The sequence below is a fragment of the Chrysochloris asiatica genome, unplaced genomic scaffold (genome assembly GCF_000296735.1).
Source record: "Chrysochloris asiatica unplaced genomic scaffold, ChrAsi1.0 scaffold00079, whole genome shotgun sequence".
NCBI classification, from domain to species: domain Eukaryota; kingdom Metazoa; phylum Chordata; class Mammalia; order Afrosoricida; family Chrysochloridae; genus Chrysochloris; species Chrysochloris asiatica.
The window spans coordinates 1,615,783-1,642,914 of NW_006408597.1; the positions used below are offsets into that span (position 1 = coordinate 1,615,783).

At 43.4% G+C, this 27,132-nt stretch overlaps 2 protein-coding genes across 2 annotated transcripts in view; one reads left to right on the forward strand and one right to left on the reverse strand.

Annotated features, from left to right (window-relative positions):
• Positions 1 to 3,924: 3,924 nt before the first annotated feature.
• ZC2HC1C (zinc finger, C2HC-type containing 1C) lies at positions 3,925 to 11,262 on the reverse strand. The gene is made up of 2 exons (XM_006865519.1): positions 9,943 to 11,262; positions 3,925 to 4,188 (listed from the first exon to the last, which is right to left on the reverse strand). Exons 1-2 carry the CDS (start codon positions 11,260 to 11,262, stop codon positions 3,925 to 3,927), a joined length of 1,584 nt encoding a protein of 527 aa, XP_006865581.1.
• Positions 11,263 to 12,439: 1,177 nt separating this feature from the next.
• The window catches only part of ACYP1 (acylphosphatase 1, erythrocyte (common) type), a 20,183-nt gene continuing 5,490 nt past the window's right edge, over positions 12,440 to 27,132 (forward strand). The window contains exons 1-2 of the mRNA XM_006865520.1: positions 12,440 to 12,497; positions 16,751 to 16,842. Of these exons, the coding sequence (XP_006865582.1) occupies positions 16,759 to 16,842 (84 nt within the window). The 5' untranslated portion in view covers positions 12,440 to 12,497; positions 16,751 to 16,758. The remainder of the gene's footprint in view (positions 12,498 to 16,750; positions 16,843 to 27,132) is intronic.

The window sequence follows — 27,132 nt, forward strand, 5'->3', positions numbered from 1 at the left end:
CACCACACAGCTATGCAAACAGAAAGCCGTTCCGAGGTGGTAGGCATCCGTGCATCGGATGAAAATGAAAGGTGAGGCAGCAGAAGGACCTTGGAATGAGTTTCTGCTGCTAATTCCCTTTTCCGTTTTGTCCCATATTTCTTCTTTATGCAGTGCTAGGTGTTTTAAGTTTTCCAGTAGTATTGCTTTTGAGTTATAATATAACCCAAGTTAACTGCTCTGCTCTGACATTATTGCTGAAGAACTAGCTTTATTGTTAGCCAAATGTTTGGAAGGTTGAGGGTGGAGTGGTTTGACATTTCTGTTTTAAATAAACATTTAAACCCTCAACCAGGGCTATGCCTCAGTAAGCTTGTGTGTGGACCTTAGTCACTGGGCATAAAGCATCCAGATTCGAGGCCTTTGTGAATCTCTGACTCAGTGATTCTTGATACAAAGAAAGAAATGTTCTTGTAAAAAACCAGGAAAGGAACATTTTGCACAGAAAGAAATTTTTGCTGCTTTCCCATTTGCTGGCAGAGTCATTTCTACCACCCCAACTTTTGCCCCTCAAAACTTCTAAAATTACTGTGTTGAAAGTACAGAGGAAGAAAAATATCAGCTATTAAAAGAATCCCTTCCTGCCCTTCTCAGCTCAGGGTCTCAGGGGGCTTTCCTGAATGATGATGCCAATTCATGTTTATAACTTTCCTTCAAAGAAGCTGGGCTGGTTTTTTTTTTTTTTTAGAACCTGTTTGAAACTGGCCCATGTGCCAGAAAAGCACAGAGATCCGTTTTAATATTAGTTTTCCGTCTTTTAGGACCACCCAGACCAGTGTTTAGGTCCCATGGGAAAGAGAACTGGAGGGTGAGGCTGAACTGTATTTGATCTCCCTGGCACAGCACAAAGAAGTCATAATGGTTGTTGATGTACCGTTAAAACTGCCTTAAACTCACATTTCATTTGGTTTGTCATGGGTTCTGATATATTTATAATAGACCAACTCAGGAGTGAAGATGTATGTTAAACAAGTTCATTCATTCAAAAAAAGTATTATAAATGTGTCAGGACAGAGTGGGCTGTAGTTAGAACTGTGAACCAGGTTCCTTCTTGCCTTAAACTCCAAAAGCATCTATTGCTACAATGATTAATTATGGAGATAAACATGCTGACCATTAAACTGCAGAGAATCAAGAACATAATGGGGAAAAACAACACTATGTCACATCCTGTGTAGTTGTGAAGAGAAATTAATGACAAAGCAGTGTTAGCTAACAGTGCTACTTTAAATTTTGAAAAACCTTCATCGCTGTTAAGTATGTCTACACATCTGCATATGCTTAAATGAGTTTCCATGTGAGTTTCATTCTGCGATGTTTTCCTCATTGCTTAACCTATTGAACTTAAACATTTATAATGTTTACCTGCTCTAAACATTCTTGGACAAATATAAAATATGGACATGAATTAATGGCATTTATTCCTCCTCTGTCCACTATTATTCTGAGTACTCTCCAGCAACACTGGAATAAAGAGCCTAACCTTTTCCCAGAGACATGATCAAGTGACATTTGAAAGCCCAATAGATATTTCTAGTATAGTCAAGGATTAAACATTTACAGTTCAGAGGGAACACTGAGGCATTGACTATTAGGATAAGTACTGGATTTTGTGAGCCACAGTGTCAGTGGTTGGAACCTGCCAGCTGCTCTACAGGAAAAAGATGAGGCTTTCTGCTCTCGTAATTATTTACAGCCTCAGAAACCCTATACATGGTCACTATGAGTTGGAACTGACTGGACAGCACTTAACAGCAACTAGAAATGTAAGAATGAGTAACTACTCCTCACATGTACTTGTTCTTCTTAGTGATTATTCCAGGGATCCCAAACCCAAGTGCTCGAGGACCAGCAGATAGGTGAGAGAAGTGGGCCAGGGGGGTGTTTGAAGGAGCAGCCGATTCTGAGCCCCATCAGCTGGTGTTACGCAGGCTTGTTGGTCCAACGTTTCCAGAGCTGCTAGTTTTTAAAGAGATGTTCCATGTCCCAATTTTTAAATGTTGGGTCATATTTTTCATGCTATGCCAGCCAGATAAAATATCTGGGGGGCAAAGTAAGGAGTCCTGGTGGCACTGTGGTTAAGTGCTCAGCTGCTACTCAAAGGTCAGTAGTTTGAACCCACCAGTTGCTCCACAGGAGAAAGATAACAGTATGCCTCCATAAAGATGGACAACCTTGGGAATTCTGTGGAGCAGTTCTACTCTCCTTTCCAGTCTGAGGCAGTGGGTTTGTACTGGAGAATGCACATAGGGAGTTAAGTATCTACTGTGTCTGTGTGAGGTCACCAGAGGTTTCGTTAAGGAGCCCATATGTGAGACCTCTATCCCTCTTGAGACAAAATCAAACATAAAGCAATTCACAGACAAGGGAGCCTCAAAAATTCCATGAAAAAACTCCATTACTCCACAACCTTTTCTCTTCCCCACCCCCAGCCTCGTGCCTGCAGTTTTGCTGCTAAATCCTTAAACTTAGTTTCAAATCGGTCTGATCTGTTAGCCACTCAGCAGAAGCTGCAAAGGGGACTGGAACAAGAGCAACGAGCCATGTGGTTGACTGTGACTTAGTTGTGTGTGATTCCTCTGCTCAGCTAAAATTGGGTGGGTTTTCTCCAGTAAAACATTTGAGTGATGCTCCCAGGATAGTACTCTTACCAGTATTTCAGGTGTTGTGCTTGCATCCCTCCTATCTCAACTACTATTACCCCTCAGACATGAATTCATCAGTACACCCATTCTGCAAGTCTAGGACTTCCACATCTTAACTCTTAAAGTCCCCAAAACCCACTTACTGAGGCCCTAATTAAGAAGGTTGGGAGTGCAATGGTTGTAGAGGGTAAGCACTGGACTGCAAGCCACAAGGTCGGCTCCATGGGAGAAAAGGCTTTCTGCTACCGCAAAGATTTACAGCCTCAAAAAACCTATACAAAGTCAGTATGAGTTGGAACCGACTCAGTGGCACTAAAAAAGAGTTATGAAAGTCGCATGCACTAGGCAGTATTCTACGGAGAATATGAAAAAGAACTGGTCCCTCTCCCTGCAAAGTTTACTCTTAGCTAGAAGTTTACAGTGGTATAATCGGCAGGGACATGTCACATTGTGCAACGTCCCAGCTTGCTTTGATGGCTGATTTTGCTACCTCATTTAAAAAGTCATTCAGCCAACTTGATTTGAAAGCAGTTTAAGCAACAGCTGAAACTGAGGGATTCTTGTTTCACATGTGAAGCCCGTTACAAAAGAACCACTCTATAAAGTCCAGTGTGCTTCCTCCTGAAACGCAAAAAGATGAGGTTTCCATTATTGTGCAGGGCACCCTATGGAAGGCTCAGGAACATGGGTGCCTTAACCTTACATGCTTTTGTTGGGTTTGGGCCAGCACCAGGGAGGTTGAGGATAGACATCAATTAATAATGCCTTACGGCAAAATCTTCTATCTTTTGTGAGATACCATCTGGTGACCCTGACCTTCACACCAACTCATCCTAGTAAGTCATCATCTTGCAGGAACACAAAGAGTTCATCAGAAACACAGGATACGTGCAGAAGCAGCGACAAGACACAACCACAGGCAGGCACTTACCCAGAACAAACCACACACTAGGCCTATGAAAAGAGTTTTAATGAAGGCTGCTGGTTACTCAAGTGTCTTTGCCCATCAGTTCTTGGGGAAGTGACATAAGGCACACCAGCTGGGGTGGTAACTTAGTGGGAAGCTGGGGCTTCCTTTTGCCTCCTGCAGTTTAACAATGGGGTTTCTCTTCACTGACTCCAGCTCTGCAGGCTGATCTGGGAGATGTAAGTTTTGTTTCTGCATCAAATTCCTCGCCTATTTACTGCTGAAGGAGGAGCAGAGCCTTCTGAACTCTCTGAGGTTTCCACTGTTACTTGCTCAATTGTAATGCTTCCTTGGAGGTGGAGGACGATTCTTGATGGTCTTACATTTGGGAATGTGCCCCTCAGCCACTTTGGGTGCAAAGTGACGGCTACAGTGAGGACACTGAATATAGTCCGGATTTTCTGCAGGCAAGATCGGGGGCAAGTTTGCAGGCTTTCCACCTTTGGCAATTACCTGCTGGGTCTCTCGAGCCTGACGGAGGGTCCGGATGAAAGATTCGTGCTTCTGTCTCCAATTGCTCTTCCGAGGTGGTTCCACCTATAACAGTAGACACGCCATTTAACTTGGTATTAATCTCTACCTCATCTCATTCCCGAGGCTCCAGTGACCATAAGGAAATAAAAAGGGAGGTAGCCCACCAAGTCAAAGAGAACAGGAAGGGAGCAACAGCCATAACTGACTGAGCACAGTGGATGTACCCAAATGTGGGGCCTGCAAAAGGGGTTAACCACTTATAGGCAACAGAATCCGAGAGGTCCAGTGCTTTGGAAGTAGGGGGTGGGGCAGTGTAGGGCTGAGAACAAGATGGACCCCATATACACAAGGTCCCTTTCCCATCTTATACACCCAAGGGTCAAGCACCCTCACAAAGAGATCAGGAGTTTATTCTCATGAGAAATTGAACGAGATGGATTTTGGATTCGGGGAATTCAGACACACTGGACAACAGGATTCATCTGGAGGCTGAAGATGAGGATTCAGTACAAATGGAATTGTGGGACTCGGTCTTCTAAGAGGGTCCCAGAGAACCACCCACATAGCATCTTCTTAGGAGATTGAAGAGTTCCTCTCAGGGTGCACATTCCTGAGAAAAGCCAGCACTGCCTCTAGTGGACCCCAAGTAAAACTCACTGTTCGATCAACCTAAAGGCCCCACCTAAACTTAAATATGAATGGATAGGCAAGAATCCCCAGATACTGAAAGAGAGCTCTAACAAGAAAAAAAACTGAATCAAGCACAAGTAAACAACAGAAACTGAACTCAGGAAGCAGTGACCAAGGCAGAGAGCAGAAGGAACCTTTCTTTTTGCAAAAAGCTTATTAACAAAGTATAAGGGATTGTGTCCATAAAATGAGTTTACTAGACAAAAAAGAACAATCTGAGAAAACGATTACAAGTTTAAAATCTCATAACTAGATACAAGTAAACAGAAATGTTGTAAAATAATAAGCTAAATGGAAATGTAAAATAATGCCAATAAAATGTCTCAGTGCGAGAAAAGATTTGAGGTGGAAAGTAGAAAAGATTGGATACTTAGTAAATCATCCAAAAGGGTCCAACAGCTGACCAATAGGCATTCCAAAAGACACGGAGAAAATTATTAAAAGAAATAATAAAATGTAAATTTCTAGAACTGAAAGTCAAAAGTCTTGAAAGAGCCTTCTAATATAGTCATTGTAAAAATTCCTTAATAAAGAGAGAGTACTGTAAACCTGGTGTGGTGGCGTAGGATCAGCAATGGACTGCACACTGTAAGACTGGCGGTTCAAATCCACTAGTTGCTCCTTGGAAACCCTATGCGGGGTTGCTATGAGTCAGAACCGACTTGATGACACTGAACAACTATAAACTTGCAGAAAAGTAATAATAATGGGTTTCATGCAATGGAACAGGAATCAAAAGGGCACCAGATTCCTTAACAGCAACAATGGATGTTAAAAGCTATTGGAAATGTGCCTTAATAGTTCTAACAGAAAACCATTTTCCCTTTGGAATTCTGTACACGGTCAAGTCAGCAATAAGATGTGAGGCTATTCGGTAGGTATTTTCACTCATTTAAGGACAAAATCTATACTTTCCATGCACTTTTCTTAAGCAAAACAAGAAGTAAGTCAAGGGAGATACAGAGCCAAAGCAAGAGAACACCCAACACAGAAGAGACGTTCCAGGACAACAGGTCTACCAGACCCAGACACTAGCCAGCCAGGACTGGGGCAGGGAGGTAAAAACCAGGACGGTGGTTTCCAGGATAAAAAAATAAAATTCAAAAATAGTAGTAGGTATGCAGCATCAGAAGGATCATTTAGGGAAAAAAATTAGCACTAAGTATGCAGAAACCAAGCAAATGAAAACACGTCATTGACTAACTCGTGAGCAGGGACAGAATTCACTCATTAGTGAACAAAATTTACAAGGTCAAAAGGATGTGAAAACTGACTCATGATTAAATCCGAAAGTATAATTCAACTCATAGTGAACTTATATAGGGTTTCCAAAGATTAGCTGCTGGATTTGAACTACCAACCTTGAGATTAGCAGACCAATGCTTAGCCTACCAGGATTGTTTTTAAGTGCCATCGAGTCGATTCCGACTCATAACAACCCTGTATAGAGTTTTTGAGGCTTTAAATCTTCACCAGAACAGAAAGCCTCATCTTTCTCCCGTGGAGTGGGTGGCAGGTTCGAACCACAGCCCTTGTGGTTTGCAGGAGAGGGAATATTAAAGAGAGCTTAACACAGCTTCCATAGAAGAAGTTGGAGTCCTGGTGTGGTGCTGTAGGATAAATACTCTACTGAAAAGTTGGTTTGAACTGCAATGTAAGCGGTTCAAATTCACCAGCTGTTCCTCAAAAACCCTATACAGGGTGGCTGTGGGTCGGCACCAACTTGATGGCACTTAACAACGATAACCTAGAGAAAGTTAAGAGATAATTTACAAATTTTCTAAGTCAGAAAAATAAGCATATTATTTCAAAATAATGGCTATGCATACTGGAACAAGCATCCAGCAGAATTTAGGGCTGCCTCTGGGGGCTGGGTTAGATGGAGATGCAGAATACTGCTGTTTTATATTTCAGGTCATTTATTACCATGTGAATTTTAAAACTGCATGCATCTTATCATTTTAATTAAAATACAGTTTTTTTTAAAAGAAGCAAGTAACTGCTCGGTGCTTATGAAGCGATATGAAAAGAAAAGGAAGGCTCCCTAAGCAGAATCTATTACTGACACAGACAAGGCAAGAGAATCAGAGTGTAAAAGACAGCAGCCAGGAAAACCTTCCAAGGAGCTCTGGTGGTGTCGTGGGTTACACACTGAGCTGTTAACCTAACTGTGGGTCCGGTGGTTTGACTCCACCAATCGCTCTGCAGGAGAAAGATAAGGCTTTCTTCTCCCCTAACAATTTATAGCCTTGGAAACCCTATACAAGGTCACTATGGATTGGAACCAACTCAACAACACACAATGGGAACTTTTAAGGAAAAGAATTTGGGATCCATTCCTTAAGGGCAATTCCTATAGTTTTATTTTTTATTGTATGGGAACTTCATTCAATTAACATTTATTGATCATTAAGATCTGTGTACAATGCAAAGATGGGTGAGATGTGGTCCCTACTCTCAAATGCTTACAGTCTATAGCCTAGAGGTAGGAGGTGTCTGGAAGGCACATACGTAATGATTAAAGGATACAAGGACATCAGTTGTTCAGGTTGAGTACACTAGAGGAATGATAATCAGCTTCCAAAGGCAGAAAGCTATGGCAGGACTTGGAACATTCAGAGGAGGGGAGTGTGTCTCAATCTAGGTCCTTTCTGCTTTGATTTCCTTAAGGCAGCACCTTGCCCCTAATATTAATTTCCATAAATGTGGAAGTCTGATGTCAGAAACCCAACTATTTTAAGATATGGGCCCCAAGTAAACTCCTATAGTGGGACACTACCACCAGTCTGTCATACTGTGGTTGGCTTGCATATTACTGTGATGCTGGAAAACCATGCCACCAGTGTTTTAGATATCAGCAGAATCACCCATGGTAGAGCTTTCAGACTAGGAAGAAAGGCCTGCTGATCTCCCAAAAATTAGCCAATGCAAGCCTTCTGGATCCTAATAGAATCCTGCCCTGTTCGATGTAGGGCTGCAGACGAGCCCCCTAAGTTGGAAGGCACTGCATAGCTGTGACACTGGACTCAAACAGGAAGCTGCTGTAAGACTGTAAGTCCTGTTAGATATAAAGTTGCCAAGAATTGGAGCGGATTCAATAACAACTAACAACAACAACAAATAGTGATTTACTGGGTGGACCAGAAAGAAAACAGGAAAGAACAAGAACTGGTAGTCTTATTACTATCTGCAAGAGCTGAAATGTTGGCTCCTTGTTGGAAACTAGATAGGAGATGTCTGAACATAGAAGGAGCTTTCTTGTGGTAATCTCCCAGACTGCTGCAATAACATCAACAGAAAAATACTTCCAATAGCAAATATACACAGAAACTGCAGCGTCCTGACGGACAAGAAGTGCAAGGACAGCAGAAGGCAGGGTTGGAAGGAAAGGAAAACAGGAGACTCAGATTTTGCTAGAATAGCAGCACTGGTCTTTGAGATCATAGGGTCAGGCCTTAGTCATTTGTGTAACACCTTCACTTCACCTCCTTTATTATTAACTAATATTTTTCTTTCAATCCAAGGGTTTAATATGTTGTTATATTTTTCTGAGGTCTACTAGACCTATTAACATGTCTGTTGAGGTCCTATGAAACACAACGACTAGACAAATGTATAGAGACCACAGTTTATTATTAGTGGTTACCAGGGATGGGAGGGAGGGAGGAAGGAGAACCCATTGTTAAGGAAGTGGATTTTTTGTGGGTGGTGATGGGAAATCTGGCCCTCCATATATGTAACTGATTGTACAACATGATTTACATAATTGATGTCACTAAACTGCACACATGAAAAGTGGTCAATTGGCATATGCATTATATACATGTTTTACTACAACAATAAAGGGGAAAAAAATTTAAGTCTGTCAGTGTATCACATGTTGAGAAATACTCATTTTACAAACCCAGTTGTGTAATCTTGACAGTCAGGGAGGTGGGCTTATTTAGAAGACCATTTCTAGATCTGACTGTTCAAATGCGACTATGAAGTTCTCTGAAACTAGCATGGTAACTATTGTTACGTGCCGTGAAGTCGGTTCCGACTCATAGCGACCCTGTACATCTTTACAGGAGCAGAAAGCCTCATTTTTCTCCCGTGGAACAGCTGGTAGTTTCGAACTGCTGACCTTGCGGTTCACAGCCTGCTCATAACCACTACGCTACCAGAACTCCTTACGGTAACTATTAGAATCCTTATTTTTTTACAACCTGGCTTTTCCGCAGCTAGGAACATTTTGAAAGATAACCAAAAAGAAAGGTGTTTGCACTCTAAATGGGGAGAAGAATGCTAGACTTGCTTGTGTTTCATGTATTTACAAGAAGGTACAGCAAGATGGAGCTAATCTTGAAAGAGTTGTTAAGTGCCATCGAGTTGATTCCGACCCATAGGGACCCTGTATAGGGTTTCCGAAGAGCAGGTGGTGAGCTTGAACTGCCGACCCTGCAGTTCAAACGGCTTTGCAGTCTGGCGCATTAACCCACAGCGCCACACCAGGACCCCATAAGGTTAAAGGAGGAAGGACAGATCATAGTCTAGGGAGGTGGCAGAGTATATGGTACATGGCAAAGAGCAAAGGTGAGACACTGCATAATTTGATTTTTGGTCTTTTAATTTTCCTACAGTAAACATTTATTATGTTTATAATCAATATATTATGTTTATAATCATACCAGTTTTTAATCCTAAATTTTGGAGTCACTCAGACCCAGATTTATAGGCCATTACTTAAAAACTGTCCATGACTTTAAATTACTTAACCTCTGTGAGCCTGGATTTTGGAATTGATAAAATGAGAACTAGCTAGATCCTCAGACTACTAGTGTGGCACTGTAGAATCAGCGCTGGCCTGTGAACCACAAGGTTGGTAGTTCAAACCCATCAGCTAGCTGCTCCTCAGAAAGTCTACACAGGGTCGCTATGAATCAGAACTGACTGACTAACAACCAGATCTTCAGAGTGGGATTAGGATGCTACGAGAAGCTACTGTCACAGTGACTGGCCTACTGAAGCATTCTCGCCTTCTCCCTACAGGACACGACAGTTTTCTAAAGAAAGCTCATGAGGAGATAGCAGGCCCTTACAGTGTGCCTCATACATAGAGTCAAACCCCTAAGACTCCTTGTTTACCTTGACCGAGGCTGGTCCTTTCCAGTTCAGGTACTGCTCTAGTTCTGTGCCCTTAGCCCGGGCCCTAGAGGAGTCGAAAACTTTCCTCTTGGAACTCTGCATCTTGCTGCAAACATTCGAGTGTCTCTCCAGTCTGAGCAAGAGGAACTTGCGTCCACAGTGGCTACACTCGCCGAGTTCAGCCTCTTCAGCAGAACAGTTGGAACCTGAGGAGTCTGGTGCCCTAGAATTGATGGCAGATCCCTGCAAAGCATTGCCTGGTGCTTTTGAAGTCTGAGGAAACCTCTCTGAGACTTGGTCTGGGATTTTGTTACTGCTTGCCACCAGTCTTTCTCTTTTGAGACTCTGTAGTCCATAATCTGAGAACTGGAATGGACTAGAATTTTCTTGAGTCTGTCCCCAGGTTTCGTTGTCTTTCCGGTCTCTGCTGAACACTTCTTCAGGCTCGAATTCTGTAGCGGAAATAGGTTTACACGTGGTGTTGCTGCTATTACCTTGAACTCTTCTCCTGCAGAGTGTCATTCTCTGTAGCTCTTTCTTTTCATTTCTGTCAGTCTGCTCCTTTTCCTTCTGCATTCTCCTGAGTTCCTCCTCTGTCTTCTTTAATTTTTCCCTCAGGAGAGTCTCCTTTCTTCGGATTTCCTCCTCTAAACTCTCCCCTGCAGCTTCTAGTCTTTGGATTTGCATCCACTCAGTCCTTTCGGGCTTTGCCCTGGCCCTCTGGCCCTGCATGACAGCAAGAACAGGACCAACCACAGATAAATTCACCGGGTTCCTTGAACCAAAGCCACTGTATGAAAAGTCTCTGGGCTCAGGGGGTCTTGGAGAGACATTCTGGTCCCCATCAGAACCAGCCTCACCTCTACTACGAGACTTCCAGTGGAACACAGGCTTCAGTGGGTATGCCCGGTCCACCCCAATTCGCTTCTTTGTAAAAGGGATGGCGTCCAGGTTACTGGCTTTGGCATGCCAGGGCTGAGACGATTGAGGGTCTGAGTAAAACAAACCCTTTCCTTGACCTGGGGAATTGGCTCCTAAATCTTGCTGGCTGGTTCCAGCACAGTGAAGGTAAGAGTAGCTCCGGGTTTGTGTGAAGGTGTTCCACTTGGGGTGAGGATAGAGATTATCCATCATTGATTCTTTGTTACTCAAAAGCTTCCTTGGGATGTTGTTCCTGAGGTGCCCCATTGGGGAGCTCTGAGAAGAGTCACCTTGTTCATAAGGGTGATGCTTGGCTGAGTGGAGCCCTGGAATTTCTGTTTTATTATATGGGAGCATAATGTCCACAGGCAGATGTAGAGCCAACTGGAGACCAGCCATTTAGGGCCTGCACTGAAGCCTAGGGGAGAGTTAAAACATGTGAGGATTTGTCTCAGGTTCACTCAAGGCTGCTAAAGTAAACGTTCAACATTTAATCTCTGAAGATAGACTAATAAATATGGCACAGGTGTTGGTCCCTAACCTAACATTCCTTTTCACCAGACCAGTCTCTGCCATACACAGTATACTCCAGAGTAGATGGAAACAGCATTAGATTGGAAGTCGGATTTTAAGTTGGTGACACAGGTCAAGTGATTTCTTGCTGCCTCCAAGTTTCTTTACCTGTAAACGGAGGAGCGAAGGCAATTAGTTTACAAAACTGAAACTTAGGTACCTTAGGAGTAAAAATGATGCGGCCCCGAGTTAAGTAACTGGCACAAAATACTCTCCAGGTTCCCTCCTGCAGAAACCGTGCGGGATTCCAAAGAGCACAGAGGCCATTCAGAGCCACGAGCCCAACAGTCAAAACTTCTTCCGAGGAGTGCCCGAGGCCTGACAGTGGAAAGAGTAACCTGAGAGGTGGAGGCCACCTGATTCGGCCGCGTTTAGATCCAGAATGCGGAAGTCACCTTCTGTCCAGGAGGGTCCACCGGGTGTTCCCTTTGGGGACTTCTCCTCTGGGGATGATCTCTCGCTCCCTCCCCCGGGAGATCAGCCCCTTGGAAGGTTGAGGTGCTGACCCAATTTTTCTCTCTCTCTTCTGCCGTATCTCTTGCGGGCAGCTCCCGCTCAGGGCAAACCCCAAGACCAAGGTTACTCCGACTCAACTACCGACCCAGCGACCTACCGCGCTGCGCAGGCGCTCTCGGCCGGTCTCCGTTATTTTCGTTGCCTGGAAACAGGAGCGTGTAGCGTTCTAAGTCCCGCCTCCTGCCTCAGGCGCCTACTGGGAAGTGCGCGCCGGCGCAGTCGGCGCGCGGTCTGGCGTGGCGGGCCAGGGGAGGGGTGTGGTTAGTACAAATGTCACTTGACCCGTGTCCGGCCAACTCTGCCACTCGTAGGCGAGCGGGGGAAGGGCAGGAGATGCCTTTCTGGAACGCTCAGAAAAGAACTTGTATTTTTCCTGAGAACGATGTTCCCAGACCCTGGACTGTGCCCTGCCCTGGCAAAGGGCGGAGCCCCTAGATGGGCCCTGGAGTCCTTCTTCCGCCACCCTCTAGGGTCCCCCGGCCTCGCGGGAGTGGGCCTGCTGATAGCCCTTCTTAGCGCCCTCGGCTGTAGTGCACAGGCCCCAGGTATGGCTGCATCACTGTCTTTCCGTGCTCATCTTCCCCTGTAGGTGGGAGCTTGCTGTCCAGTTGTGGCCACTCCGCTGGGTTTTGCTACGCAGTATCTTTTCGGGGTAGTTTTTGTGTCCAATCTAATTATTTTGATTTTACAATGTTTTGTTCTCACGTGGTAACCCTGGCCGTCTCTTCCTAAGGGCCAGAAATGACTCAGCCAAATGTAATGAAAACAAAGCCAACTGCCAGATCGAAAATAAGCAGTTTCAATATTAAATGATCATAAATTGTTAGCATCAGAAGCGTTTGTCTTCCTCAAGCTTCAGTTCAGTTGGGTAAGCTGTTTGGAACAGACTTTTTCCCTATAAGTACTCAAAAGATTCCTGCACATGGAAAATAATGAAGACAGCAGTGGTGGTGGTGGTAATGTGCCGTGCAGTCGGTTCCGACTCATAGCGAGTGTTAATACTACTTGTCATATTACATATTATAAAGAAATTTCTTGGCTGGCCCTCCAGGGCAATCCATTTATTCCTTGTAGACTGACTCTTCTGTCATCTACATGGAGTCCTAGTGGGGCGCTGTAGGATAAACACTGGCTTACTAACCACCAGGTCAGTGGTTCAAATCCATTAGTGACTCCTCAGAAACCCTATATAGGATTGCTGTGAATTGAACCCAACTCCGTGGCACTTAACAACAACTGCCATGTACATGAATGTAGTTCCAGACATCTTCTCTTCCAAGGCCCAGTTCTCTAGCTTTCTTGCTTCTTAACTCTTCCTGCTTCTCTCCATCCTGGCAAGATTTCTCAGTGTGTCTCCCTCTATCCTTGCCTGCCTAGTTTTGGAGGAAGAAGGGTCTCTCTTTTCAAATGTTCTCTTGAATAAATTCCTTTCAGGACCTTCCATGACTTGACTCGATTACTTTACCCCTCCATCTTGTTAACTATCTTGTGGTGTTGGAGGAGAATACTAAAAGTGCCATGGACTGCCAAAAGAACCAATAGATCCGTTTTGGAAGAAGTGCAGCAAGAGTGCTCCTTGGAGACCAGGATGGCTAAGCTTCATCTCTCATACTTTGGACAAATTGTCAGGAGAGAACAGTCGCTGGAGAAGGATGTCATGCTGGGTAAGATGGAGGGTCAGAGAAAAAGAGGAAGACCCCCAACAAGATGGATCAGCCAGGTGGCATCATTGATGGCGTCAAGTGTGGCAGTGGTGGTGGTGTTGGCCCAGGATTGGACATTGTTTCATTCTGCTGTGCATGGGGTCACTATGAGTCAGTTTCGACTCGATGGCACCTGACAACAACAACAACTTGTTAAACTCAAGTTTTATCTTTTCACACATTCCTTCTCTGTGGTTTAAAAATACGTTTAACTTTCCTCTGCAAAATAAACCTCGTTTCACTTAACTTGATGCTTCTCATGTAAGGCTGTCATTCACTTCACCTTTTCTCCACAAGATCTCTTTATCATTAAGACTTAATGGAAAACTCTACCTTGGCTGCCCCCATTTTCTCATCTCTTCATTGTCAGTCTGACTTCAATCCTGTCCACTTAAACCAGTGATATACCAGTGACTGAAGACAGACATTTCTGTTTCATAGCCCACTTATTTGATGTTGGTGATTACTTACCCCCTGGGAACGCTTCTCTCAGTGCTTCCGTGCCCTTTCAGTTTCCTCTTCCATGTCCTCTTTCCATTTTCTACCAGATCTCTGGCATTTATGTCTTCCTCCACCTGCCTTCTACATCTAGGTTTTTTCCAAAGTCTCTCTGAGTTCTTAATGTTGTCCCCTTTAATGATCTCAACCAGATGTTGAGATTTCAGCTCTCATCTCTGTTTAGTTAATAAACAGCTCTGACTGTCTCCTTAGTTGTTGCCTTGGAGTTAGTTCCAACATACAGCAACCCTGCATAGGATTCCCTAGGAGCAGCTGGTGAGCTTGAACCACCAACCTTGCAGTTCAAACCGACCTTGCAGTCCAGCACATTAACCCACTGCCAGTGTAGTGTCTCCACATGAATGTTTCTCAAGAACTTTGTGGATTGACTTTTGTCACCCCGAAATATGTGTCGTGGATCATAATCCCTGGACCTGTGGATGTAATCCCATTTGTGAATAAGATTTTCTTTGTTTATGAGGCCCTATCAGTGAAGGGTGTGTCTTAAACTCATCACTTTTGAGATATAAAAGGAGCAGGTTCGTCACAGAAGCAAAGGAGTATAGGAAATGATGACAGATGCCGTCCCACATGCAGGGTGCCAAGCACCGGAAGAACAGAAGTTGAAAAGAGCAAGGACCTTCCTTCAGAGTGGACAGAGAGTGCCTTCCCCCAGAACTGGCACCCTAAATTTGGACTTCTAGCCTTCTAAACTTCCCCACGGAGGGTTTTCTGTAACCACAGGATCGACACTAGACAGCCAGCCACAAGGTTGGCAGTTCAAACTCACCAGCTATTCCTTAGAAACCTTATACAGGGTCGCTATGAGTCAAAACCAACTCAACGGCACTTGACAACAACAACAATCTTTACAGAAGCAAACTGCCAGGTCTTTCTCTCTCTGAGCTGCTGGATGGGTTTGAACCACCAACCTTTCCATTTGCAGCCAAGTGCTTATCCACTGCACCACCAGTACTCCTTATCGTGGAGTGATGAATCTCCATGGCCTTAATTGCAAACCTGTCTCACCAAACCTGACAGCCTGGCATACTTAGATATGGTTAGTTTGTTGGTTATGTGCTGTGGAGTTGGTTCCGACTCATAGCAACTCTGTGTAGGGTTTCCGAGGCTGTTTGTATGAAGGGAGGAACGAGAAATACACGCATTCCTACATATTGTTAATCCTAAAGCTAGCTGGACTCAAACGCCTACAAGTGGACCCTAATTTTAACCAGCCTAACCCACAATCTCCCTAGACAATTCTCTTTTCCCAAAGTAAACTCATGCAATTTGGTTCTTGGCCTTAGACTGACTGACTGACTCAATTGTGCTTCTGGAACCATGGTTATTTTCCTTGTGCCTTTACTTTCTTTTTTTAGACAAGGGTTATTTGAAATTTTCTTAGTAAGTTAGACTCTGTTGGGCAGCTTCCAGAACACAGAGGGAGAAATAACCTCTACTGGGACCTCTTGTACATTTATCGCTCCTGCTGCTTCCAATTCCAGACCTAGGCATGACCCAACATTTAGGGAGAACTGGAAATAAAGGGCAGAAATATTGTATGTTTCCTGTTTAATGTATTTGTCTATGATGTTTTATGTTTATCGTCCCCCCACCTGCAGAATCTAAGCTCCTCCAGGGCAGGGATCCTGTCTGTTTGTTCACTAATGTGTGCCGGGCTTCTTGAACAGTGCCTGGCACATAGTTGGCTCTCAACAAATTATGAATCTTAAGTGCTCCTTCATCTATGTATTTCTATTCATTAGCCACTGAAGAAAGGGGTCCGCTTAGTGACTGCGGCGGGGAGGACAGACTGCACGAGGGTGAGGGCACCATCCGTGGAATCCGCGCGGACAACTGGACAGATCCCCAACATTAGGCTCGGTCTGCGGGCAAAAGACTGTGTCCTGAAGTCCCACCTTGTGGGCGGGCTCTGGGACGAATACGCCATCCTGATTGGTCAAATTGAAGTGATGGGCATGAAACCCAGCCAAGGAAGAACGACAGTCTGAGCTTCCGGACGCGGCGGTTGGCGCCGCCTGGGAAGTCTTTGGCGTGGTAGTCACCTGGGTGGTTCTGGCGGTATTTGAAGAAGACAAGGAGGGTGAGCCCTGGACGGGACCCCAGGGCGTACCTGTCAATTCGATTAGCCCTAAACTGTTAGCAGAGAGGGATTCTGACGGTCATGTGGAAGCCGGGTCCGTGGGAAGGGATTGAAAGGAACGGGATCAGAATAAGTATAGCAAAAAAACAACCCAATGCCATGGAGTCCCTTCTGGTTCTAGTGACGCTTAGCAGGGGGGTGCTTTAGTCACTGCGACAGGAGGTTCTTTTAGAATGGTTATAAATGAGGTGGGGTTACCAGGTAATTGTCCCCAAAGTACCCTCTGTGGGCAGTGGTGACCAGCAGCTCTCACGTCCAGATGTGTCTTTGTTACTGCGCACGTATACACACAGGATCCGCTGACTGGGGGAGCTTGGGGTGCAGATGGGTTGCAGTGGTTTAGGATGAGCAGGTGTTGGTGTGGCCCTTTTTGCCTCAGGATGGAGGGTCCTGGGATAGTCCTTTACTCTTCTGCTTTCCTGATCTCTGGCAGGTTTGAGCATGGCAGAAGGGGACACCCTGATATCTGTGGATTATGAAATTTTTGGGAAGGTGCAAGGGGTGTTTTTCCGCAAGTACACACAGGTACGTGGTCTGCAGACTTTGGGGACATCCCAGGGCATGAGCATGGAACAAGAGACGTGTTTCTGGGACATGTGAACTGGAAGAAGCAGCAGGTAAAAAACTGCACTGCAGTTGGTGAAACACAATGTAAATGGAAGATTCTATTATTGTTGGTATTTTTCTAATTGTTGTACCTGAATCCTAGTCACACATGTCTGAAGTAGAAGGCTTCCCTAAATCTCTCCCTTTCCTGGGATCTTGTGGGAAAGCCAACATAGATGACATTTATGTGAACTGATGGCATTTATATAATCTATGTAATTGCTCCTTTTTACCTGATGAATTTTCCTCAGACCCCTTTTTTCTCATTTCTCCAACTGTCTCCCATTTCCCCCTCTTAATTCCTTTGTATTCATTTTGACTTTGAAAGGACAATGACCTTTCCCAGCTGAAGCTTTTCTAAGCTTAAAATACCATATTCATTCCAGGATAGATAATGTTAAGAGTGCGCATGGAGTGATAGGAACAGTATGGCTGCTACTAGTAGGAAGTAGCAGCCATTGTGAGGACGGCACAAGACCAGCAGGCAGCGTTTCATTCTGTTGTGCATACATATGGTCACTATGAGTTGGAATGACTCCATGGCACCTAACAACAACAACCTTTGCTTTAGTCACACACAAATGCAACCTCAGTTTCCCTTCTGAGTTTTGCAAGGGAGCTAGTGCCCTTCTAGCATATCTCCAAACCCCCAAATCAAGAAGCATCATGATAAACGGAGAAAAGATTGGAGTTGTCAAGAATTTCATTGTACTTGGAACCACAATCGATGTCCATGGAAGCAGTAGTCAAGAAATCAAATGATGTATTAATCCACTGACATCAAGTCGATTCCAACTCATCAAGTCGACTGATTCCAACTCAAGTTGACCCTATAGGATAGGACAGAGTAGATTTGTTCCTCGTGGTTTTTTGAGGCTGTAAGTCTTTATGGAAACAGAGAGCTTTATTTTTCTTCCAGGGCGCAACTGGTGGGCTAGCAGTCCTACATTTAAACCCACCAGGGCTTCTTAAACAATTGCATTATGGAAATCTGCTACAAAAGACCCAAGCCATGGTAACTGCAGCTCATATGCCTGTGAAGGCTGGACAATGAATAAGGGAGACAGAAAAACTGATGCATTTGCAATGACTTCACCAGGGTTGGTATCAGTGAGGTACCTCTTGGTGTCACATCCCCACTGCCCTAGCCAAGGCAGAGACCTTCCTCTTCACCAAAAAGGGGGGGGGGGGGGAGGGGGGCGACAAAGGCAAGAACACAAACCCTGGCGACACCACAGCCTTGCTGGTTCCTCCCTCTGTGGCACCAGCCAGACCTCACTGCACCCCCCTCCAAACACTAGGGTCATTTTGATGTCAGGAGGTGCATTTCCAAACCTTCTCCCCATCCCTCTCCACCCCTCAGCAATGTCACTGTGTTTGAACTATGGCGTTGGTGAAGAGTTGGGCTGCTAATCTCAAGGTCAGCAGTTCGAAATTACCAGCCGTCCCGTGGGAGAAAGATGAGGCTTTCTGCTGCTCCCTTAAAGATTTATAGCCTCAGAAGCCCTATACAGGGTTGCTATGAGTCAGAACTGACTCCATAGCATACCACCACCACCATCATAATTAGCCAAAAGAGCAAACAAATCTGTCTTGGAAGGAGTAAACCCAGAATAACTCTTTAGAAGTCAGGATGGAGATGCTTCATCTGATAGACTCTGGACATGTTATCAGGAGGGACTAGTCTCTAGAGAAGGACACCATGCTTGGTAAAGTAGAGGATCAATGAAAAAGAAGAAGCCCCTCACTGAGCTGGATTGATTCAGTGGCTGGATCTCTTACACCAAAGATAATGAGGTAGAAGTGCAGAACTTTCCAAGTGTCAAGTTCCTGGTACTGTGGTTCCTAAAATCTAAATCTGAATCTCTGAGGGATGAATGTAGAATGTCAATACCGGTTTTTCCAATTATTTTCAAATAATTTCCTATTTCATTCTCGTGTATGAAACACCTGTTAAAAGAAAGACTGTCATAGCAAGAGCTATGTTCCAATTAGCTTTGCTACTAGGTATGTAGGAAGAGTCCAGTGATTTCGTAAGTGGAGGTAACAGCTTCAAAGATTAATCAGAGTTATGAGGGAAGGGGATCAGATGGTGGTATATAACTCCTCTTCCTCAACCTTCTCAAATTTAGAGAATAAAAGAATGCAGAAGAATCAATACTGGTTTGGAAAACTGCAAGGAAAATACAATCTTTTTTCTTAACTGTACTTGTATCTTATTCTTTACTGCTTATAATTTTATATATATATACATATGTGTGTGTGTGTGTGTGTGTGTGTGTGTATGGAGCTCTGGTAGTGTAGTGGTTGCAAATCGGGCTGCGAACCTTAAGGTCAGCAGTTCGAAACTACCAGCCGCTTCGCGGGAGAAAGATGAGGCTTTCTACTCCCGTCAAGACTTACAGCCTTGGAAACCCTATACAGGGTCGCTATGAGTCAAAAATGACTCCATGGCACATAACAACAACGATAGATAGATAGATAGATAGTTGTTGTTAAGTGAAGTCGAGTCGGTTCTGGCTCATAGCAACCCTGTATAAGTTTTCTGAGGAGCAACTGGTGAGCTTGAACCGCCAACCTTGCAGTTCAAACCGACTTAACAGTCCAGCGCATTAACCCACAGTGCAACACTAGGTCTCTGACTCTCTGTTTCTGTCTCTCTGTCTGTCTCTGCCTCTCTGTCTCTCTGTCTCTGTCTCTCTGTCTCTGTCTCTCTGTCTCTCTCTCTCTCTATGTATATGTTGTTGTTGTTGTTGTTAAGTGCCGTCGAGTCGGTTCCGACCCATAGCGACCCTGTACAGGGTTTCCGAGGGTGTAAATCCTTACGGGAGTAGAAAGCCTCATCTTTCTCCCGCGGAGCGGCTGGTAGTTTCGAACCGCTGACCTTAAGGTTCGCAGCCCGATTCGTAACCACTACGCTACCAGAGCTCCTTCTCTATGTATATATATATATATATATATATATATATTACTTAATGTCCATGATATTGATGTTGTTAAGTGTCCTCCAACTCATAGTGACCCTGGGTTTCCGAGGAGCAGCTGGTGGGTTTGAACTACCAATTTTATGGTTAGCAGTCCAGTGTGTATCCTATAGTGCTACAGCAGGACTCCTAACATCCATGCTATGGTCTGTGAGCATTGTGTGAGCACCATGTGAAAACCTTGTGGGCGCCTAAACCGCAGCCACTTCCACCAGAGGAACTGCTGCTGGAGCCACTGCAGAGGCCACTGCGGAAGGCTGGCCAAATGGCCTGGACATTGGCTGCAGTAGTGGGAGCAGAGCAAGCGGAAGTGGTATGGGTAGGATCCAGTGTACCCAGCCCCGCCCATTGTCATACCTTCCTGTGCAGCAAGAGCCCCCCAGGCCCCACGGCATCACCCCCTTCCCCACCCCGCCCCTCCCCCAGTTGCCGCTGGTGGCAGATGTCCCCTGGATAAAGCTTAAGAACCTGCATCCAGAGCCATGTCCTCTAGCTTTATCTGCCTGTGTCTCACCTGTGGTCTAGCGCTAAGAGAGTCTGGGTGTGGGGGTCTTTAAAACCATTTGTTGTTGTTGTTAAGTGCCATTGAGTTGGTTTCAACTCATAGCGATCCTGTATAGGATTTCTGAGGAGCACTTGGTGGGTTTGAACCTCCAACCTTGTAGTTAGCAGTTCAGTTCTTATCCTGTGGTGTCACACAAGGACTCCATAGAAATAAGCAAATAGAGAGCTGTATTCCCGTAAAAAACAAAAAAACCTTATGGGATCAAGGAGGTTAAATAATGCATACCAGTGTATATTTTAGCAATTGCTTTGTTTTTGCTATCCTCTGTATACAGTTAGTATCATCTAGCCCCTAAATTTCATCTTTCCTAGAGGAATAATGATAGAGAATACAGGAAGGAACTTTATAAAAGTTGGAGTATCATTCACTCATGTACCATTCACTCTTTTAAAATACACAATTAGTAGTTTAAAAAATACTCACAAAGTTGTGCACTATCTGGAGCATTTTTATTACCCCAGAAAAACCTCATCCCACTAGCTGCCCTTCCTCATCCACATACCTCCTCTGCCTGAGCCCCTGGTACCACTAATCTGCTTTTGGGTCTCTATCGATTTGCCTTTCCTACATGTTTAATATGAATGGAATCAGATATGGCCTTTTATCTGGCTTCTTGTACTGAACATTATTTTTAATATTGGGGCATTTCTTTCAAGAAGATGTAAAAATGGCCAATTGTCGTTAGATGTTCCATCTCACAGTGACCCTATGCACAACATAATGTTGCTTGGTCCTGCACCAGCCTCCTAATTGTTACTGTTTCAGTCCCTTGTTGCTGCCACTGTGTCAATCCACCTTGTTAAAGGTCTTACTGGGTTTTTTGCTGACCTTCTACTCCTTCTTCAGGAACTGGTCCTTCTTGATGACATGTCCAAAGTACAAGAGTCTGTCTCGCCATACTCACTTCTAAAGGACATTCTGGTGGACTTCTTCCAAGACAGATTTGTTTGTTCTTCTAGAAGTCCATGGTACTTTGAATGTTCTTCTCCAACACCATAAATCAAATGCATCAATTCTTCTGTAGTCTTCCTTTTCACATGCATATGAGGTGGTTGAAAATACCATGGCTTGGGTAGTATTTTTGTCCTTAGTTCTCAAAGAGACATCTTTACTCTTTTAAATCTTTCTGGCATTCACTGCTTTCAGCCAAGATTCATGACATCAGCAATGATAACCTATTTTCCATATCCTTTTCTGAATCCCACTTGAATTTATGGCAGCTCCCTGTGGATGTACAGCTACAAGTGTTTTTTAATTATCTTCAGCAAGATTCTACTTTGCATGTGATACGGATACTGTTCAATGATCTCTGTATTCTGTTGGGTCACCTTTCTCTGGAATGACCACAAATATGGATCTGTTCCAATATGTTGGACAGGTAGATGTCTTCCATAGTTCTTTGACTCAGTTTGTTGAAACATTTCAATCAGTATTCTGTCAACTGGATCCTTCATTTTCACCAGTGTCTTCAGTGCATCGTAGACATCTTCCTTCAGTACCATCAGTTCTTGATCATATGGTTGACCATCAATCATTTCTTTTTAGTATATCTTCTTTTGATGCTTCCTGCATCATTCAATATTTTGCCCATAGAATCCTTTGATATTACAACTGAGGCTTGAATTTTTCTTCAGTTCCCTCAGCTTGAGAAATACCTAGTGTGATCCTCCCTTTTGATTTTCTAATTCCAGGTCTTTGCACATTTCATTATAATACTTGACTTTGTCTTCATAAACTACCCTCTGAAATTTTCTGTTTAGCTCTTTTACCTTCTCATTTCTTCCATTTGCTGTATTGTCTATGCTGGAGAGCAAGTTTCAGAGTCTCTTCTGATACCTATTTTGGTCTTTTTTTTCTTCTTGATTCTATTTTGCTTTCTTCATGTATGATGTTCTTGATGTCATTTCACAACTACTCTGGAAATTTGGAAGGCAGCTACCTGACTAACTGACTGGAAGAGAACAATATTTGTGCCCATTCCAAAGAAAGGTAACCTAACAGAATGGGGAAATAATGGAACAATATCATTAATATCACATGCAACTAAAATTTTGCTGAAGATAATTAAAAATGGTTGCAGCAGTACATGAACAGGAAACTTCCAGAAATTCAAGCTGGATTCAGAAGAGAACATGGGACAAGGGATATCACTGCTGATGTTAAATGGATCTTCGCTGAAAGTAGCGAATACCACAATGATGTTTAGATGTGCTTTATTGGCTAGGCAAAGGCCTTGAATTGTGGATCATAACAAACTGTAAATAACATTGTGAAGAATGGGAATTCCTGAACACTTAATTGTACCCATGTGGAACCTGTGCATAGACTAAAGGCAGTTGTTGGAGCAGAACAGGAAGATGCTGTGTGATTTAAAATAAGAAAAGATGTGAGTCAGGGTTGTGTCTTTTCATCACATTGATTCAGCCTTTAAGCTGAGCAGATAATCAGATAAGCTGGACTCTAGGAAGAAGAAAGTAGCATCAGGATTGTAGGAAGACTCCTTAACAACCTGCAATATGCAGATGACAAAACCCTGGTTCCAGAAAGTAAAAAAGATTTGAAGGACTTACTGATGAAGACAAAGAATACATACAGCCTTTCAGTATGGCTTACAACTCGATGTAAATAAAACAGAAATCCTCACAAATGGACCAATAAGCAACATCTTGATAAACAGAGAAAAGATTGAAGTTGTCAAGGATCTCATTTTACATGGATGTACAATCAGTGCTCATAGAAGCAGCATTCAAGAAATCAAACAACATAAACCATTGGGCAGATTTTCCACAAAAGTCCCCTTTAAAGTGTTAAAGAGCAAAGATAGCACTTTGAGGACTAAGGTGTGCTTGACCCAAGCCATGGTATTTTCAGTTGCTTTATATGCAGTGAAAAGCAGGAAAATGAATAACAATGACCACAGAAGAATTGATGTTTTTATTATGGTGTTGGAGAAAAGTATTAAAATACCATGGGCTACCCGAAGAACAAATCTGTGTTAAAAGAGTACAGCTAGAATGCTCCTTAGAAGCCAGGATAGCAAGACTTCATTTCTTATACTTTGGATATGTTACTTTGGATATCGTTTCTTATACTTTGGATATGTTTCTTATACTTTGGATATGTTACCTAGAGAAAGATATTATGCAAAGTGAAGGGTCAGAGAAAAAGAGGAAGACTCCCAACAAGATGGATTGGCACAGCATTAGCAGCAGTGGGCTCAAGTGTAACAATTGTGAGGGTAACTCAGGACTGGGCAGTGTTTCATTCTTTGTGCAACACTTTGTAAGTCAGAGCTAACTCAACAGCACCTAATAACAGCAACAATCAGGAGGGACCAGCCTCTGGGAAAGGACATCATGCATGGTAAAGTAGAGGGTCAGCGAAAAAGAGGAAGACTACCTACGAGATGGGTTGGCACAGTAGCTGCAAAGTTGTTGTTATGTGCCGTGGAGTCAATTCTGACTCGTTGTTGTTGTTGTTGTTATGTGCTGTGGAGTCGGTTCCTACTCATAGTGACCCTGTACAGGATTTCTGAGGTTGTAATTCTTTACGGGAGCAGAAAGCCTCATCTTTCTCCCACGGAACAGCTGTAGTTTCGAAATGCTGCCCCTGAGGTTCGCAGCCCGATTCGTAACCACTACGCTACCAGAGCTCCTTAATTCTGACTCACAGTGATCCTTAATAGCGTTGCTGAGGCTATAAATCTTTACAGGAGCAGAAACTTTCCTCTTCCTCCCATGTGTTGGCTGGTGGATTTGAACTGCTGACCTTGCAGTTAGCAGCCCAGCAATAACCCACTATGCCACCAGGACTTCTTGAGTGACTGTAATAATCGGCTCAAGTCTAGCAACTACTAGGATGGCGGCATAGGGCCGTGCTGTTGTACAGAGGATTGCTGTGAGATTGACTGTTTTCATAGCTTCCTTAAATACTTATTCAAATTATTTGCTCATTTAAAATTTGAGTTGTCTTTTTATTATTGAGTTATAAGAATTCTTTCATAGTTGTTTATCAGCTGTATGATTTGCCACATCCTGTGTAGTGGTTATGAATCGGGCTGCGAACCACAAGGTCAGCAGTTCGTAACTACCAGCTGTTCCACGGAAGAAAGATGAGGCGTTCTGCTCCCGTACAGATTTACAGCCTCAGAAACCCTGAACAGGGTCGCTATGGGTTGGAACCAACTCCATGGCACATCACCACCACCACCATGGAGTACAAAGGAGCCCTGGTGTGGTGCTGTGGGCTAATGTGCTGTATTGCAAAGTCAGATTAAATCACAAGGTCACCAGTTCAAACTCACCAGCTGCTTCTTGGAAACCCCATAGGGTCACTATGGGTCAGAACCGACTCTATGGCACTTAACAACAGCAACAGCAACAATAGAGCACAAAAGGTGTTCCTTTTGATGAAATCCAATTTATTTTTTTCTTGTTTTTACATCTATTGTTACATCTAAGATGGGTCATGGTGGTCCTTGCGTCTTTTCTTTTCTTTTTACTTCATGGTATCAAAATAGTTTCTTATTTTTATCTATTTGAAAACTTTTTAATTGTAAATTGAGTGAAGAGTTACAAACAAGATCATCAGTTTTACATTCAACAAATCTTACATTTCATTCCATCTCCATAATTGCAGTCCCCTCCCTGCAACAGCAGTTAGCCCGCTTCCCCGTTTCCATTCCACCCACCTTCTCATCCTTCTCAACTTTGTCCCTAGGTAAAATGGCGCCCTTCTGATTTTGAATAATTGACCGTACCATCTTTCATAGTAAGCATAACATACTAGTGTAGTTATCCTCACTACATACTTATCTCCTGCTTGGCTGAAAGTTGGGCCATGAGAGTGAGTTCCTTTCCAGACCTGAAGGGTGGTCAAGGACCATAGATATCATCAGGTTTCTCCAGTCTCTTTCTGACTAGTAAGCTCAGTCTTTTTACATATATTTATATATATAGTTAAGAGTTTTGTTGCACTCATTTTGTCACTCTATCTGGGACCTTCTGATGCGATCCCTTTCAGAGCAGCTGGTGGTGGTAGCCAGGTACCATCTGGTTCTTCTGTCTCAGAGTCCTGGAGACTGATGCTCACATGTTCCCTTAGTCCATTGCACTAATTGATTCCAAGCCTCTTCCATTCTCATCACTCTTCTTTCTGCTGCACATCGAGAGACCAATAACTGCACCTTAGATAGCCACTCATGAGCTTTTAATATCCCAGATGCTACTCACCAGGAGGGAGCAGTCGCTGGAGAAGGATGTCATGCTGGGTAAGATGGAGGGTCAGAGAAAAAGAGGAAGACCCCCAATAAGATGGATTAGCCAGGTGGCATCATTGATGGCATCAAGTGTGGCAGTGGTAATGAGGTTGGCCCAGGATCGGACATTGTTTCATTCTGCTATGCATGGGGTCGCTATGAGTCGGTTCTGACTCGATGACACCTGACAACAACACTCACCAGAGTAGGATGCATACCAATTGACCATACTGTCCCCTGAGACTATGGTCTTGAGCCCCCATAGCGCTTAAGGCAGCAATTCACTGCCTTAAGATGTTTCTTGTTTATTTTCTTCTTAGAGTTTTATAGTTCTAGCTGTTACATTTATGTCTTTTATCCAGTGTGAGTTCATTTTGCATTGACAAGCTTTTGTGTAGGCAATATTTGATATCCAGTTTGCCCAGCATCGTTTGTTGAAAAGATTATTATTTCTTCCATTGGATTATGTTAGCACTTTTGTCAAAAATCAATTGGCCATAATTGTAAGGGTTTATCTGGCTATTCTGGGTCCTTGCAGGTAAATTTTAGATTAGTTTGTCAATTTCTGCAAAACAGGCAGCTGGGGTTTTGATAGTTCTGAAAGTGTGTGTGTCTGTTCCTTAGGATTTTCTTATACAGAACTATGCTACCCATGAATATAGTTTTGCTTTTTTTTTTTTTCTTAGTTGGAATGACTTTCATTCCCATTTTTTTAGGCCTGGAGAGAATCTCTAATATGTGTAATATTGGATGGAAGTGACAAGAGCAGACCTCCATGTTTTGTTCCTGGTCATGGGGAAAATGTTCAGTCTTTCAATTGAAATATGATGTTAGCTGTGGGTTTTTCATAAATACCTTTTATCAGATTGAGAATGTTCCCCTCTATTCTTAGTTTGCTGACTGTTGGTCTTTTTGGTGTTGTTTTATCATATGAATGTTGTATTTTCTTTTGTTTGCTTGTTTTTCCCCTACAGCTGTTGAGATAATCATATGGGCATTGTTTAATTTATTAATATAGTATAATACATTGAGTATTTCTCTATATTGAACCAACCTTGCATTCCTGGCATAAATTGCATCTGATCATGGTGTATAATCCTTTTTTAACATGCTGTTGGCTTCACTGTGCTGGGATGTGGGTTGAGGGTTTTGCGTTTATTTACTTACCTTCTTCAGGGATACCAGTCTGTAGTTTTTCGTTTTTGTTTGGTTTGGGTATGAGAGTAATACTGGCTTCAGAGTAAGTTAGCAAGTGTTTCCTCCTCTTCTGCTTTTTTTTTTTGAAAGATTGGTGAAACATTCTTATTTAAATGATTGGTAAAAGTCACCTTTGATACCATCTGCCTCTTGGCTTTTTTTTTTTTTAAGTTTTTATTGCGGATTGAGTGAAAGTTTACAGGACA